The following is a 16,915-nucleotide window of genomic DNA, read 5'->3' as shown; positions in this document are numbered from 1 at the left end:
TACCTATTATAGTAATTAAAAAAAATATATATTAAACATTAAGAGTTGTTCTTTGTTTAAATTTTCGTTCAATAAGATTTTTTTTTTTCCAAAATCACATTAATAATGTTATTATTCTTATATCAAACAAATTAACCTAGTATGACAAATTTGAACAAATAAGGGTGCACAACACAACATTACAATTAATAGGAGGAATTATATATTGAAAGCGGTAGTTTACGATTTGGTGATATTTATCTTCACTTGTAAGTTTAAAACCTAATTAGTATGACGGACATATTAGTAAAAAGCACACCAAGAATAATAGGAAAAATCATCTTCTCAAGTATCAACTAATAAAGGTAAGTTTTTCCCCCAACAATTAAGTCAAGATAAAGTAAAACCACAACCCAAAAAAAAACAAAAAAAAAAAGGAGGAATGAAAATAATAAACTTGTTTAATTTTGTTGTCTTTATTGTATTTAAAAATAATTTTTTATCCAAAAATAAAATGTCTTTCTCTTTAAACTTTGTGTTATATTGACATTTGGTTTTATTTTAATCATTAATTTGGAAATTATTTTGCATATCCCATATTCTGGTTGGATTAGAATACTCTCTCATCTATTATAAAAGGGGCTTCATGACTCCCCGCATCTTAAAATCATATGCATAATTGCTCTCAATACTCGACTTAAGTTCAAGCTTTAGAGGGGTTTTAAACGGCACCACTCTGGTACTAGTATCACCACGATAGCCTCTCTTTGTTTCGAAGGATTTCAAAGGACAATTTTATTGCTCGACTAAATTCAGACGCTCCCTCTCAAATTTTTAATTCACAAGATGTTGCATTTCGTTGTTAAGTGTTTAGTTGATAAACATATTCATTATTTTGAAAAAGATGTCTAATTAATGAAAATTTTTGACGTTAGCTTATATTAAATCTCAGACAGGTGAATTCAATGAATTTATAAATATAAAATTAAAAATTAAATAAATTTGAATATGGGTCGTAGGATAACCTGTCCATTTGAGTATATGCCGTTTGATTAAGTCAAAGAGCCGTTTGACTTATTATTCTCCCCGACATGTCCATGCGCATGGGACCCAAGCGTGTCTGCTTTGAAAAACTAGAGGGCGTGGGGGCGAGTAATTTTTCGGTGTACCCGGCACACCAAATTTTTTTGGTGTACCCTCACTCATAATGGTGAGGGTGCACCAAAAAAATTTGGTGCACCCTCACTTTTTGTACACCAAAAAAATTCTAATGAGTGAGGGTACACCAAAAAAATTTGGTGTACCCGGTACACCTAAAAATTTTTCCGTGGGGGCATCAAAGCCCTGCAGCTTGGAGAAATGAGTTTTAATCCGAAACTCATTTTTGGTTCAAGAGTAGAAATAAGTGGGGATAAGTTTAAAACCTAAAATTTGAGTTTTACTTGAAAGATTATAATAGATTCGAACCAGTAATTTGAAATTTTTTTTTTCGAAAAAAGAAAAAAGAACAAAAAAATAAAAGAAAATTGCACCCGCCACTCTTATGCGATAGCTGTGTCGGCACATCTGTGAAAACTCGATTGCACCTTTTTTTGGAACAAACCACAGGCAGCGTGGTTTACCCAAAAAAAAAAAAAACACAGGCAGCGAACATGACACCACTCTCCCAGAACGGCGTCGTTGCAAGTTATTAGCGGACCAGACAAAATTCACCAGTTTCCCGCTGGGCATTTTCCGCGTGGCGGTATTCGAGTTTTCCCATTGCCGCTCAGGGGGTAATCTCGACATTTAACATACCGCGAAATTGAAAAGTTTCCCACTCCCCGAAACGCAGCGTATTGAGGGAATCTCTCTTTTGCTCTCTATATATTACACACATTCACACCCCAAAACCGCCTTCTCTCTCTCTCTCTCTCTCTTTCTCCCTGCTTTCCGTCTTCCTTAATGGTTAGGGTTTCTTAAGCGCGTCTGGTTCGCCCATAAAAATATATATACATATTATATATAATGTTGCAGAAAAGCCCCTCTACTCTCTGCAAATTCATCGATTCCCGTCTCCTAGAACTTTCTAGGTCAACCATGGATTGATTCAGCTTATTTCTTGGTAATTCCCCTCACTCCTCAAACTTTTCCCTTCCTTTTCGTCTACGTCCTTGCTTATAAATTCAGCAACTGAGCTTTTTCCGAACTCAAATTTATAGTCCTTACAGTTTCGTCCGTGTCTTCTATTTTTCGCTGCGTTTACAGGTTCCGTGCTCGATTTCTTGAGCATTAGAAGGTAGTTGAGGGTAGGAATATAGTTTAATTTCTCAAAAACAATTATCCCTAATATTTTTGTTAGAGTTGTTGAATCTTCGCGTTGATTAGGTTTTGTGTCTGTTTTTAAGATTAATCAGATCTAATTTTATTAGGTATTGCTCGGGACATGTTAATTTTTGATATGGTTGCCATATGGTAGCTGCAAATTCATACCTCAGTTACTCTCTGTAAGCAAAAATTAAAATAAATAAGTTTAGTTACACTCCCTAAATTGGGGTCAAGAATCGTATCGATTGCTGCTTATGATTATCTGGTGGAGAAGAAGCCAATTCTTCTGTTCTATTGTTTGGGTATTCTTTGGTTGATTTGAACAGTGTTTGATTTGTGCCGGCACTGTTGATAACGGGAACGAATTTTGTTACATATTTCTAGAGAGAGTTTACTCTTTTGAGGATGGTTCTGCATTTTACTTTCCCGACTCTACCGAATGATGACATTCTGTATCGTGGTATTGTATAGGGGTGGCAGTACTGGAATGGAAATGTATAATGTTCCCGAGCATTCAAATGATGAGGTTTATATGGTATGTTATTACTAATCTTCCGACATTGGATTGAGCAATAATATTTCTTGCGTGGTGGATTCAGTTTGTGACTTCTTGCTGATTTGATAAGTGATTGTGTCTTGGCTTTTAGATTCCAAACGTGGAACAAAACCTGCGTTTTCCAACTCCCTTTGAACAAGTTGAAGCCATGTACAACGAAGGAGCTCCTGAGTTTGTTGTTGATCAGGGCATGTATTATCCCGCTGCCACAAACTATGGGTATTACTGTTCAGGTAAATACATTCTACCCTTTCTTTTGGTAGATCAATTTGATGGTTCGTTGTCTCATTTGTACATTGTGCTGAATAATGTGGACAGGATTTGAATCACCCGGTGAATGGGAGGACCACCGTAGAATTTTTGGCGTTGATGGTCCAGATATCCAGTACACAGTTAGTGATTTATCTCTCTTACACACCCACATACTTCTGTACTTCTAGTGATTATTGTGATGATTCTCATAATTCATTTCTTTTTAACAGGGTGCACAAAATGAAAGTTTACCTTTTGTATACTATACACCTGGCTATGGATATGCACAGTCTCCATACAACCCATACAATCCTTACATACCTGGTGCCATGATAGGCGTTGATGGCCAACAGTATACCATCCCCCCTTATCAGAACTCTGTCTCTTCACCTCCCTATATCCCATTTGTTCAACCAGATGCCATTCCCAACACTTCACCTGACTCCTTGTTTGATAATGGAGCATCAGTTACTAGACCCGATGGAAGAGGGGTCAAATATAACTTAAATTCAGCTTCTGGAGGCTTCCCTAACTCCTCGAAGTCCTCTTTAAATCAGATGAATCCCTTGACGAAAGTATCAGAAGGTCAAAGGGGTAATGGATCAAGCAAGCATGCTGCGACACATGGAGGCGTTTCTTCTGGTCGTTTTCCAACCCCAGCCTCATCACATGTTAATCAGGTATTACTCTTTCTGTTCAGTTTTATGGTCTTTTACATGTTTGGAGTTTAATTAAACTAATAGAGTTTCTGGTAGATTATCTTTGTTCACCTATAAAATTGTTACTGTATTGATATCTGGTTCTTTTGAAGACCTTTAAAACAGACTGTTCTGATTTTTTCCCTTATGCATTCACAGGTTAGAAGTGCATCCAGGTCAATTTCGTCTGTGGATAAACTTCCAAATGGGAAAGTATTGCCTAATAATTTCAAGGTGGAAATCCCCGTTGTTAATGGCTTATCTAACTTTGGATCTAGTGCTCAAGGAAGTGGTGCTGCGAGTAAGCTTCGACCAAAGTTTCATGTTGGCAGGGACTTGAATGATGTACATGGTGGCCTAGAGGCATTGGGTGAGCAAAATTGTGGTCCTAGAATCAATAGGTTAAAAAATCAACTAGCTGTGAAAGCCTATACGACCAAGGCAGGAGATTGTGATGCACAAGGAAACATCATTATCCGTACTGATAAATATAATAAGGATGACCTGCCAGTTGACTACGCAGATGCAAAGTTTTTTGTAATAAAATCATACAGCGAGGATGATGTTCACAAAAGCGTCAAATACAATGTCTGGTCATCCACACCCCATGGCAACAAGAAACTAAATAGTGCATATGAAGATGCTCAAAGAATAGCTGCAGGAAAACATAGAGCCTGTCCTATCTTCCTTTTCTTTTCGGTGAGTTGTGTTGTACCTGCTGACTATTTTTAGTTGAAGACGTATAATTGTAAATCCTTATCTATTACCTCATTTATAAACCATCTGAAACAAGGTTTTTAGTGATTCATTGGGTTATGCTGATATTGAATTGTCTTTGTACAGGTTAATGCAAGTGGTCAATTCTGTGGCATAGCGGAGATGGGTGGCCCGGTTGACTTTAACAAGGATATGGACTTTTGGCAGCAAGATAAATGGAGTGGGAGCTTCCCTGTTAAGTGGCACATCATTAAAGATGTTCCAAATAACAGTTTCAGGCACATTGTATTGGAGAACAATGAAAACAAGCCGGTGACTAATAGCAGGGATACACAAGAGGTAATCTAGATTTTTTTTTCCCTGTACTACGTTAACTAAATCTTCTGTTGTGGGTGAATAGTTGGGCAACTTTCACAATATGATGTTTTGTAGCTAGCTAGCTAGCTAGCATAGAGTCAGAAGTCATGTCTTATGGTTGATCATGTATAGTGGTTACTGAGAAATTTGAATTGGAGGATTGGAACCCACACTGCCGGACCAGGCTGAATGTTAAATGTTTTGTGTGCATCCTACCAGAAGTAGGTTCATAGCTTTTAATTGAAATCTAGGGTATAAGCGTAGGTGCTATGAAAAATGGATTCATCATCATTGAAAAATGGATTTGTATTGTTACTGTCTGTGTGCCATCAAGTATGATTTCTTAGGTTGGTGGTTGATTATTTTTTTATACTGTGCAGGTCATGTATAAGAAAGGCTTGGAGATTCTGAAAATATTCAAGAACCACGCATTGAAGACATCTTTACTTGATGACTTTATGTACTACGAAGACCGTCAAAAAATCATGCAGGAAGAGAGAGGCAGGTTTCTTATCAGAAGCTTCGAAAGTCCATTTTTAGTAACTGGGCTGGGTCCCCCTCGCAAGCTGAACAACTCTGTGGGTGAGCTGCCCTGTATTAAGGAGGAAAAAGTCACCAAACTTAACGACGATGCAAACAACTCAAAAAAGATTACAGTCTCTGCTGCTGAGCAGGTTTCCTCCGACATGAGTGCTAAAACAAGTATCAAGAAGGAAAACACTGAGCAGAAGGCAATTGAAGCAAAAGATGATGTTGTGTCTACCTTAGAAGTTGGTTCCCTCACTATTAATCCAAAGCAGGCAGGATCAAAATCTTCAGCAGCTGCTGTTACTAACACTGGAAAGGTTGATGTTGTCACTGTGGGCTCAATGCCCGTAAGAGTTAATGGATATGCTGAATCCTTGGGTAATTTAACGTTTGGAACAATCCCTCGGGATCCTAGAGCATTACGACCAGAGAAGGGCGGCTCTATTATCGAACAGGCTGCTCAACCTCAACAGAAATGATTCGGAAGTCATTCACAGTTCCTTGTATCGGATACATTTTGCTTTGTTGGCGGGGTTCATCAAATCCCGGGTTCATGATACTCAGGTCATGATTACAGGCAAATGGTAAAATGCAATACTCACTCTGATGTTGTCTCTCTTGTTTTTTAACCTCCTTTCCTTTAGTTATTTTGCTCCAGTCGTTTTCTGGTCCTTACTTTCTAGTTACATCCTGGATTTATTGGCGGTAGGGGTGGGGGTTTGTTGCTCAATTCAGGTGGAATACACAGATTGATATCATTCAAGAAATCAAGATACAAAAGAATTCTGTTATTAGCAATTAACATTATCTGTCAGTCCTTAAGAGTAAAGTGGTATTTGTCTCCCTCGTTCAGTTTGTTTTATTTTTTGAATGAGTGGCTTTTGCACCGCTTCTCTTTCTGCACACTTTATGTCTGACATTTAGATTGAATCGATCCGTGTGGTATAGTATTAGTGAATATTCCTCTTTTCTCGTCCGGCATGCTGCACCGTCATTTTTGGTGATATGCAATTGATGGCTTCTACTTTCCTGACGCGTTTACTAATTCGTAATCAAATTAAGCGGAATTGGATTGAGGGGGAATTAAAATGAGGTGGAATTAGAATCAGATTTCTGTTGAAGTTGTTTACTAAAACTGTTTGGAATCGAAGTAGGAATGATGTTGAGTCCATATAAGTTGTTTACTAATTCACTTCAATCGGTTTGAAAACTAGTTTGATTATTATATTGTCCTTACATAAATAAATTATTTTCATACTAATTAATTAAATTCTTAATTAAATTTATATAATAAAATTCATCTATATAAGCATATATAAATATGTTTTATTTACTTATTAAAAGATGGCAAGAATGATGTTGAGTCCATATAAGTTGTTTATTAATTCACTTCAATCGGAATGAAAACTAAATTGATAACTAAATAGCCCTTACATAAATAAATTATTTTCATACTAATTAATTAAATTAAATTCTTAATTAAATTTATATAATAAAATTATCTATATAAAAATATTTAAATAGGTTTTATTTATTTATTAAAAATGACATAATGAGTGTAAAATGAAAGGTAATGTTGGGATAATAAGAAACAAGTGAGGGCATAATAGGAATAAAAGATGCATTTCCGATTCTCTTACCCTCAGGGAATTCAAATACCTCACAAAACTAGGGAATCCCGTTCCTCCAATTTTAGGAATTGAATTCCTTGTTTCATATGGGTTCCACCACTTTTTTGATTCCTTAATGTTTAGTAAGTATCGAAATACTCTGTAATCGGAAATCAATTCCCTTTCCTTATTCCAATTACCCTTATGTAAACGTGCCACTAGTATTTCGTGTAATCTGATGGTGATACAACTCCCAACTTGCTCACCAGGCAGAGGCAGCCCTATGAATTTGACAAAGTGTGGTGATATTTTCAACCAATCTTGTTTATTAACATTTCTTTCCTCTCATTTCTTCTTTTTGGAAACCTGTAGAAGTACCACTCCATTAAAAAAACATGAGTTCTAGGATTAGGGAAAAGGGTAGTGTTATTCACACACATATTTTTACTTCTTACATGTCTCAATTTTCGGCCATTGAATCATATGAATTAAAAAAGATCAATGCTCGAAACTTATAAAGATGTGTGAGAGGTAAAAATGAGTATGTGAATAACATTATTCTAAGGAAAAAAAATAGAGGGGGATGGTGAAGCAAGAGTTGGTTTGCCATGGTAGTTAGGGGATTGTGCTTTTAACTTTATTGCTTTTGGGGTTCAAACCCTTTCGTTATTTCTCTATCTTCTTTGCTTCGATAAAGTATACAAATTGAAATTTATATTGTTATTCAACATTATCAAATTTAGTGGGTTATTGATTCTAGTTAAGTCAATTCTACGCAAGTACGTTATAGTTTAGTTAATTAAGAATATTTATTCTTGCATATGAGATCTTGTTTTTGAATCTCTTTTTCTTTTTCGTAATTTCATGTAGATATCTTTTCGTCCTTTTTCATTTGATATAAAAAAAAAAAAAAACGTCAGCGAAATACTTTTATCAAAATTTGTTGAAAGCGGAAAAATAAAAAATTGAAGGTGGTAACAGCACTGGCCTTTCTTGAAATTTAACCAGCGCGGACAGCGACAAGCGGTTGGTGAGTGCTAAATCAGGCGGGTTAAGATGAACCAAAATGGCATCCTGATGACGACACGTGTCAGTCATGCTTCCCTTCCCTGGCCGCATGACCCACCACCAACACAGTCAGTAAACGCACGGAAGCCCGTGACCCCTCTTTTTTAACAACAGAGAGATTCTCCTCCTATTAGAGAAGAGGCATTAACGGCAGTCAGTGACGCCGTAACCTTTGAGGTGTGTAAGATTTCAAATCCGTATTCTATTTGTGAAGGTCCGAGAGATCTGTTAATTATGTTCGTTCATCTCATATCGTGTGATCAGAAATTATTTTAAATATTTTTATTTAAAATTAAACTCGAGAACTTGACAAAAACTTAGCGCATAATGTACGAAGAACCGACATGATTCACGAATTCGCATATCCCACCACCAAAAGTATCCGGAGAGAGGATCCTGTTGGTTAGATTTTATAGACCATAAAAAAAAAGTCACTGATTCAGTTGCTCTATGCGATTCTCGCAGCTCTCAGCTCGTTTCCCAACGAACCTTTCTCCCGCAGGAGTGAGTAAAGTCAACGCGCCGCTGCACCGCCTGCATGGGCTCTGCTACGCTCCGGCTGTTAAAATTTCCGATCAAGTACGTCCCGGACCGCCGAACGGCGTGTGCACTCGCGCTTCCTTCTTTCATTCAGCTCAAATTATCATAGCTGAAGATTATAACGTCTTTTTAGATTTTATTTTCTTAAATTTGTTTCCTTCTCTGTTCGTTATCATTGTGTTGTAATTGCACTTCTTTTTGGGTCTGTTTGGTTGATGATAAAATGGAGGAAAGTAAGAATTTTTACTTTTACTGCAAATTATTAGGGGTATTAATTGTATGAATTTGCATGACTAATTTGGTGATTAGGTATGTGAATTTTGGTTTAGCTTAATTATGTTGTTCTATTGCATAATTTCACATTGAGCATTTAATATGTTTGCAAATGTAGCACTTTCTTTTTATGTAAGAAATTGCTTTCGCTAGGGTTAGTTACAGGTGCGTCGTTGTCGTGTAATGTGATTCATGCGAAAGTACAAAAGAGGTCTAACCGGTTAGATATATAGATTTCACGGTTTGTAGCTTACTAGTATAATGCAGACAACGATTCTCCGCACTATATAATCAACTAGATATTGCTGAATGGTGACTTTAACGATTCAAGAAGCTTATTTGTTGGTTCACGCCCCACTCAAAGGTCTAAACTTGACCGTTGTTTTCTTGCAGAGTGTGACTGGCGGCCTAGCATATGCAGTTTGTTGTCATAGTAAACTCATATTTTCTATCGTGCTTTATTTGTTTCATTTCGGAAAAGGTATGCTTTTGTAGTAGCTCTACATAATCCTTTGGAGATGGTTGAATGTCATCCGTGTGTTTATGTGCTCTCTATTTCTGCTCTGTAGGTCGATATGACAAATTACTCAAACAGGAAAAGCTCCTCAGAACAGGAATATGAGAAGGCAATTGTTACTAAAGAAGAGATCTTGGATTATGAGTTGCATTCAGATCCTACATTTTCAGGCCATTGCGGGGTATGCCCACCATTTTATGATACTTTTGCCAGTTCATATGGAGAAATTTCACCACACATGATATATCTGATCATACTAAGTCAATTGTGAACAATTTTGAAACTGGCTGAGAAATGATGTGTGAATTAAGTTATATAAAATGGTTGTTATTTGCTTACATTGTTTTTTCTTTCTTCCTTTGCAATTCCAGAACAATGTCGCAAGTTCATCGGGTAGCAATTTGAGATCAGATTTGATTGGAATGGGATTTTCACCATCACTTGTGGACAAAGTGATTGAAGAAAAGGGTAGGTTATGCCAAACTGTGAACTCCAATCTCTTACTAAATGTGGGTGAGGGTTGGTGGGGTTACCTGTGGCACTGTAGATTTAGAATATTAGAAATAAACAACACTGCACGTCAAGACTCTGTGGGTGTACGGCACTGTAGATGTAGAATATTAGAAATAAACAACACTGCACGTCAAGACTCTGTGGGTGTACGAATGTGCGTGTGAGCATGTATTCAGTCAGGATCAGTGTTGTTTATTTCTAACATTCTAAATCTACAGTGCCACAGGTAACCCCACAATGCACTCAGTGTCTTATTATCATTATATTGATATCTATATTGGATCGCGCAATCTGAATGTCTTTTTCCTCTAAAATTTTGATGATTGAGTATTTTTCTTCAAATCTAGGTGAAGGTGACACAGAAGTGTTATTGGAGACACTTTTGTCGTATCCAGTAAGTGACATATTTTTTGTTTATGTTCCAATTGCATATGTTTTTTAGTTGAATGGTTTTCCCAAAATCATTTGTTAGTTCAATTAGAAATACTGAAGAGAATGTCCTAGCATTGGTACAACCATCTCACTGTTTTGCATGTGGGAGGGCCAGTGAAATTATCACTGGGTTGTCATTTAAGTGTACGTCATGTATCTACCAAGGAATTTTGAGTGCTTATGGTCATCCTGTTTTGGAATGAACAGGATTCTCGAAAGTCAGATTCTGGATCATCAGATTCTCTGGATAGCTTATTTGATGACAAGGATGCAAGCAGTATTCCGGAGATTCCTAATATTGCTGAACCAAAAGAGGTAACCTGCAAAAACTGCTGTGATCTTGCTTTCTTAATCTATCCTTTACGTACCCAGGATACTCGTTGTGATTGATCTTCACAAGTCATTGGTAACTATGCTAGTGACTTCCAATGCTGCCGGTTAAGGTGTGACTGAAACTGCATTATGCAGTTTGGTGACAAGTGCTGTATGATGCTTAAGACATAGCAACCTTAACTTATCTAGAAATTTTCTAATAAAGCAACTAAGTTGCCTCTCTTGTCTTGTCGCGATGAACATAATAGGAGCAGCTCATTATTATGATATTTGTTTTTTCATGTGATTTGTTTGTCTTAATTTGCACATGCTAAGGCTTCTTTAACTTTTGACAGGAGCCTGATTTGCCAGATGGACTTAATGAGGAAAAAAGGGCATCTTTACTGATGATGAATTTTTCTCTGGATGAAGTTGAGTTTGCAATTGATAAGCTTGGTAGGTTGAAAATTCTAAATTTTAATTTTATATGAAAATGTTTGACTTGTATTGGTTTTATATATTGAAAGAAAAAATAGGGAGCACTCACCAGTTGACAGTTTTTGCTCTCATGACTAATCTGCAATTCCATGTACTTTCCCAATGTGTTACATAGATAAGTCCCAATGTGTTTGGTTTTAGGCTCCTCAACGAGGCATATGAATACGCTCTTGTGGAATTGGTTTAAGGATCTGGGTATGGAATGAAGCTTATTCCGATCTATACCTCCTGTTAAGTTTAGGGCTACTACTGTAAGCAGTTTCACTGATGTTGAACCAGGGAAGAGCTCCACAAACATACATTATTGGAACTTGAGTACATAACATAAGAAAGCTTCTGGAAAAGTAGGAATCTCTTCAAACTCTAGGGGGTCTTTATGAGCATGTGTATGGTGAATATTAGTCTTATGACTTTAATGCACAATTAAGAAAGCTCCTGGATAGCACAATTCATTTCATATTCATGTTTGTCAAACTTGTATAATATGTGCATAAATTCTTTAAAAAAAGAATCAGTATTGCTTGAATTATGATATTCCACCTTGACTTTTATCTCTTTTCAATCCTGCTATTTAAAATTTCCTACAATAGTATGTTCAACATTTCAATATGGTTGGTTAATCTCGTTGTGCTCCATATCAGGTGAAGACGCTCCGATTAATGACTTGGTGGATTTTATATTTGCTGCTCAGACAGCGGTCAAACTCGAAAATGATATAGATGATACAACTCATGGTGGTGAAGAGAAAAACGAGGTCTACAATTGATCCTGGATTAAATTGTTATCCATTTGATGACATTTTGGATATTGGCAACAAAATTAATAGTTTTTGTGCAATACTTGTCCGACATATGCTTCATGTCTTTTGGGAAAAGAAAAAACTAATGCGTATGCCTGAGACATAAAGTTTGTGGAATGTTGAACTTTGCTTGCTAATCCCATTGGACACTAAATAATATACATAGCATCTGTACATCTGTCAATTCTTTTCCGTGTAGGTTATGTTTTTTACCCTGCCACTTTATGGAAATGCATAATTGGGCATTATTGGGTAATACCTGTCTATAATCGCTTATAATATGTTGCATTCTTTTCCATTTGCTCCATTGGGTTTCTGGAATTTCATTTTCTCATGTCCTACTTCTAACCGATTTTAATTAAGAGATTACTGAAACAAAGTTTACCTTTCACCTTTGAGCTCATCACCCCCAACTTTTAGCAATCATATGAAGTCTTTATGGTGAGAAAGGTGGTTTCAGTACCTGTCATAATGACAATGGACTAGGGCAGGATTTTTCTCTTCTCTCATTAAATGTTCTTTTTTGAAGCAACAATTTTGCAAAAGCGTATGGAACAAGCATTTACATAGTTGCCGTGTTGTCTAGTACCAAGTGTCCAAGTTGTGTGATTTTGGCAGTGTATTTTTTAATAATATAGCCTTCTGATTAGCAGGATGTTAGTGATGAAAAATTATATGGGACCATGGAGATGTCACTCCGTCTGCTTGAAATGGGTTTCACTGAGAATCAAGTCTCATGGGCAATTGAAAAGTTTGGTGAGTCTTATATATAATTTGCTCCACTTGACCTGGAAAGAAAGGACATAAATAATGTAATAATATTTTTCAGATGGATGCTGTAACTTGTAACCCTAAAAATAATACTTATCGTGATCTTTATGTTAATATTATCATTAGTGGTGACATTACAACCAAGTTCCGTTCAACACAACAAGTTTATTTGAAATGTGAATTGTTAGATGCTGTCTACTGGACTTTGAAGGGAATGAATCACTTGTGACTACAACATGATTAATACCACCTTGTTGCTATGCGGGGTGATACAATTTTATTAGGTTTTTACTGAATCTTGTCTAACAGTCATTTGCTGTTACAGGTTCAGGAGCTCCAATTTCAGAACTTGCGGACTCGATCTTTAAATATCAAATTTCTGGAAACTATTATGAAGAAACTAAGGTTGGGATGCATTCTTATAAGCATTTAATGATTTTTCAAGTGCCGACATGCTGTGTTTGGATAATTTCTTTAGCTTTTTATGGTCCAGATAAAATTTTGATATTGCTTTTTGCTATCTAAGTGCCACAAGTAGTTCATTCTAATGTGAAATTATTTACTTACGACATTATGTATATATGAGGGAGATGCCAATTGTGTTGACAACCTGAACCTAATCCTAATCTTTTATCTTCAAATAATGATATATTTGTTTTAAAAATAAATGGCCCTAGAGGACCTTACCAAGTTTTGGATCTCCTTGTTGAAGCACATATGCATAATCTCATGCATGTTTTACAGGTTTCTGTTCATTTGTTCTTACAAGTCAGAAGTTAAAATATAAGTTTTATCTCTAATGGCTATGTTCATTAGTCATTACTTGTTAACAAGCTTATTTCTGAAATTATATAGTCTTTATCATTCATCATTTATGTTGGTTTACTAATGTTTGGAGCAATGTATCTGGCGCAGTACTCAGCCCCTTCACGCAGTGCAACAAGTTCCAGATTTTATGCTACAGGATCATATGATTCAGTTAAAGTTGAAAACGAGGAATTCTATCCACACACAGTTTCTCAATCAAGGGGTGGTATTTTAGCAAACAATTTAGGGAAGAGGCCCAAGCAAGAGTTTACTGGTGATGATTCAAATGTTATTCCAAATGCTGTTCCTCAGTTCAGGTCTTCGAGACAGGCAGCTTTTGAAGAAAAACGTAGAGGCAAAAGGCCAAAACAAGAGTATGCTGATAATTCAAACTCTTTCCTTGACACAACATGGATGGAAGAAAAAGTTGACCCTGAAACTGGCAAAGTTGGAATTCCAAAACTTTTCAACAACAATCCTGGTAAGAGTGTGAATCGAATGGTGGCTAAACCTCCATATTTCTTTTATGGAAATATTGTGAGTTTAGCATATGATTCATGGGCAAAAATTTCTCAGTTCTTGTATGGCCTTCAGCCTGAATATGTGAATACTCAATTCTTCTCGGCCTTAAGCAGAAGGGAAGGTTATGTACACAATCTCCCCACCGAGGATAGGTTTCGCATCCTTCCTGAGCCACCGATGACCATTGAGGATGCAATGCCACATACAAAGAAATGGTGGCCTTCATGGGATACAAGGAAGCAAATGATGTGCATCAGTTCTGAAACCAGTGGGGTATCTCATCTTTGTGATAGGCTTGGAAGGATGCTTTCAAGTTCCCATGGACTGCCCTCTTCTGAGCAACAGAGAGACATCCTTCATCATTGCCGCTCATCTAATCTTGTGTGGGTTGGACAACACAAATTGGGCCCTGTAGAGCCTGAATATTTAGAGCGCATCCTAGGCTACCCATCGAGTCACACTCAAGTTGCTGAGAGCAGTTTAGTAGAAAGGCTTCTCTCACTCAAATATTGCTTTCAGACAGATACCTTGGGTTATCATCTCTCTGCGCTGAAGTCTATGTACCCAGAAGGATTAACAGTCTTCTCAGTTTTCAGTGGGATAGGTGGGGTTGAAGTTGCTTTACATCGGCTTGGCATTAGATTGAAAGGAGTTGTTTCTGTAGAAACTTCTGCAACAAAGAGGAAGATCCTAAGAAGATGGTGGGAGGCAACTAGACAAACTGGGCAGTTGGAGCAGATCGAAGATGTTCAAAAGTTGACAAGCAACAAGCTTGAAAATTTGATCAGGAAATTTGGTGGTTTTGATTTTATCATTTGTCAGCAGCCATGCAGTGACTCAATTTCTAAGCTTCCTCCACAGAGTGACTTTGTCCCAGGTTTTGACTTCTCCTTGTTTTATGAGTTTGTTCGTGTTTTGCAACGCGTGAGAACTATGTCAGAAAGAAAAAGTTGACAGTTCGCATGCTCCTCATAATGGATTTTGTGGTACATCTAATTTTTTAAGAATAAGTAAGACTGGTTCTTTCTTGAAAAATTGAGCTTGAGAATTACACGCCGCCCGCACACACACACACACACACGGTAAAAAGATAGCATTAACATATATTGACTACTTTATGTGCATAAGTTGCATGGTTTATGATAATCATCTTGATTCTGGAATATTCATCGTAGTCTTTACTCAATATGATTGATGATAATGTAGACAACTATCAAAATTCTTCTGCTTGAAGGAGAATCATATGTAAAAGGAATGGACCGACAAATGAAAATTTTCATGAGGACTGATGTGTGGGTTGAGTATGTCTGTCTTGCTGCAAGTGTCACGGTTGGAGCTCCGAAGTTGGGGAGATTCTTGGCTGTCCCTGGAAAAACATGCCTTCATCGTTCTTGACTGTCTCGTAGCCGCATGATGATGAGAGATACAGGAAGAGGTGGATATATTCTCGGTATATCCGAGTGTCTCCCCCCAACTTGACGGGATAAGATAAGCACATGACTTGATCATCTAAAGTGTGTAATTCGTCCTTGCTGAGAACACTAGTTGGATAACCATCGAATCAGTCGCTGCTCAACCTGCAAGAAATTGCAGAACTTGTTTTTGTGACATAATGGTGGGTTTAGTTTGTCTCTTGCCCTAAAGTTTGGGTGGCTCGGACGTAAAGGGTTTGGTTTTTAAGTTTTAGTGCGAGACAAAATCATTAAGGTTGAAAGTTGAAATCTCCATCGACAAAGACTTCACATTTTTGCCTGCTCCTCTCCTGCTTCAAGGAACGATTTCGAGATTCATTGTTGGCCTACAATTGGAGGGAAAGGGATCCTCTCCGGATCCCTTCCACCTAATCCTCCTCATCAAACAATCCGGGCTTTTAAAATTTGATCTAACGGTTAAAATTATTATAATTTTCAAGGGAGCCTCTTGTTTGGAGCCGTTAGATCAAATTTCAAGAATTCGGATTGTCTAATGAGGAGGATTAGGTGGAAGGAATCTGAAGAGGATCCCTTTCCCAATTGGAGGACTATGTGGCTCACACATCCAATCTCTTTTCCTTTTGGCTTGTTAAATTACATTTGGCCATCTGGGTAAGAATCATGAAGCTGCCCCCTGCCTTGTTTGTCACGCTGCTAAATGAAAAGGACAACTTATAACCTCGTAAGAAAAATACTTTTTCCAACTTGGATGGATGCACGATGTGAGTAGTTGGTCGATCATCCTGCCCTGTTTGTCACACGGCTAAATGAAAAGGACAACTTTTAACCTCGTAAGTAAAATGTCTTTTCCAACTTGAATGGTTGAACGATGTGAGTGGTTGGTCGATCATTTCAACATGGTAGGTCAATTAGCTCTTGTAATCTTGTAAGATTTGTCCCACTTGGAGAATTTCTGTTGAATAAAGATAGGAAAACATAAAAGATAAAAATATAGAACTAACAAGGGAAATAATTTTGGGAAATGATTTTCACGTTCTATATCCATCTCCTATTCTTCTTGCACTCGTCAGTTTTTTTTTTTTTTTTTTTTTTGTTCAATGATTTACCGTTGGTTTATTCATTCTTGTGGTATGAATTGAAAGTAAATGATGACAAAATGGTCAAAAAGCATAGTGCAAAATGATCAAAAGAAAGTGTGAAAATAACTTCTCAAAATAGATATCGCATATAAAAAATAATTGAAAATCATAACTTCGTCTTTATAAAGAAAGCCAGAAATGAAAGTGTAAAGATCATTTCTCAAAATTAGTATCATATACAAAAAAAATGATTGAAAATTATAACTTCACTTTTATAAAGAAAGCCAGAGATAATAATTAAAGCAAATGGACTTTGGGTCGAATTATTATATTATTACTTCTCTTAA

The 16,915-nt window shown here is 36.8% G+C and overlaps 2 protein-coding genes across 5 annotated transcripts; both read left to right on the top strand.

Annotated features, from left to right (window-relative positions):
- Positions 1-1,877: 1,877 nt before the first annotated feature.
- On the top strand, positions 1,878-6,246 carry LOC103940756 (YTH domain-containing protein ECT3). 3 transcript variants are annotated; one of them, XM_009350931.3, is made up of 8 exons: positions 1,878-2,083; positions 2,758-2,821; positions 2,934-3,075; positions 3,161-3,234; positions 3,325-3,774; positions 3,952-4,491; positions 4,636-4,848; positions 5,247-6,246. In XM_009350931.3, exons 2-8 carry the CDS (start codon positions 2,774-2,776, stop codon positions 5,871-5,873), a joined length of 2,094 nt encoding a protein of 697 aa, XP_009349206.2. In that variant the 5' UTR covers positions 1,878-2,083; positions 2,758-2,773; the 3' UTR covers positions 5,874-6,246. The 3 variants fall into 3 exon arrangements, with proteins under 3 accessions (XP_009349206.2, XP_048440280.1, XP_048440279.1); XM_048584323.1 differs by lacking the exon at positions 1,878-2,083 and adding an exon at positions 2,184-2,267; XM_048584322.1 differs by lacking the exon at positions 1,878-2,083 and adding an exon at positions 2,190-2,257.
- A 669-nt stretch (positions 6,247-6,915) lies between these two features.
- LOC125477338 (probable inactive DNA (cytosine-5)-methyltransferase DRM3) lies at positions 6,916-15,091 on the top strand. 2 transcript variants are annotated; one of them, XM_048584321.1, is made up of 12 exons: positions 6,916-8,249; positions 8,538-8,651; positions 9,279-9,366; positions 9,455-9,583; positions 9,774-9,870; positions 10,263-10,309; positions 10,555-10,662; positions 11,016-11,115; positions 11,799-11,911; positions 12,610-12,712; positions 13,053-13,132; positions 13,643-15,091. In XM_048584321.1, exons 3-12 carry the CDS (start codon positions 9,301-9,303, stop codon positions 15,008-15,010), a joined length of 2,211 nt encoding a protein of 736 aa, XP_048440278.1. In that variant the 5' UTR covers positions 6,916-8,249; positions 8,538-8,651; positions 9,279-9,300; the 3' UTR covers positions 15,011-15,091. The 2 variants fall into 2 exon arrangements, with proteins under 2 accessions (XP_048440278.1, XP_048440277.1); XM_048584320.1 differs by lacking the exon at positions 6,916-8,249 and having other exon boundaries at positions 8,402-8,651.
- The last annotated feature ends 1,824 nt before the right edge of the window (positions 15,092-16,915 follow it).

The sequence above is a fragment of a genome, unplaced genomic scaffold (assembly GCF_019419815.1).
Source record: "Pyrus x bretschneideri cultivar Hongxiangsu unplaced genomic scaffold, Pyrus_bretschneideri_v1 Contig21, whole genome shotgun sequence".
Taxonomy (NCBI): Eukaryota; Viridiplantae; Streptophyta; class Magnoliopsida; order Rosales; family Rosaceae; genus Pyrus; species Pyrus x bretschneideri.
This window is presented reverse-complemented; position numbering and strand designations above follow the sequence as displayed.

Coding starts and splice junctions, on each gene's coding strand:
- LOC103940756 (XM_009350931.3), top strand. CDS start 2,774: ATGGAAATGTATAATGTTCCCGAGCATTCAAATGATGAGGTTTATATG. Junction 2,822..2,933: donor CAAATGATGAGGTTTATATG/GTATGTTATTAC, acceptor CTTGGCTTTTAG/ATTCCAAACGTGGAACAAAA. Junction 3,235..3,324: donor GTCCAGATATCCAGTACACA/GTTAGTGATTTA, acceptor TCTTTTTAACAG/GGTGCACAAAATGAAAGTTT.
- LOC125477338 (XM_048584321.1), top strand. CDS start 9,301: ATGCAGTTTGTTGTCATAGTAAACTCATATTTTCTATCGTGCTTTATT. Junction 9,584..9,773: donor CATTTTCAGGCCATTGCGGG/GTATGCCCACCA, acceptor TTGCAATTCCAG/AACAATGTCGCAAGTTCATC. Junction 10,310..10,554: donor AGACACTTTTGTCGTATCCA/GTAAGTGACATA, acceptor TGGAATGAACAG/GATTCTCGAAAGTCAGATTC.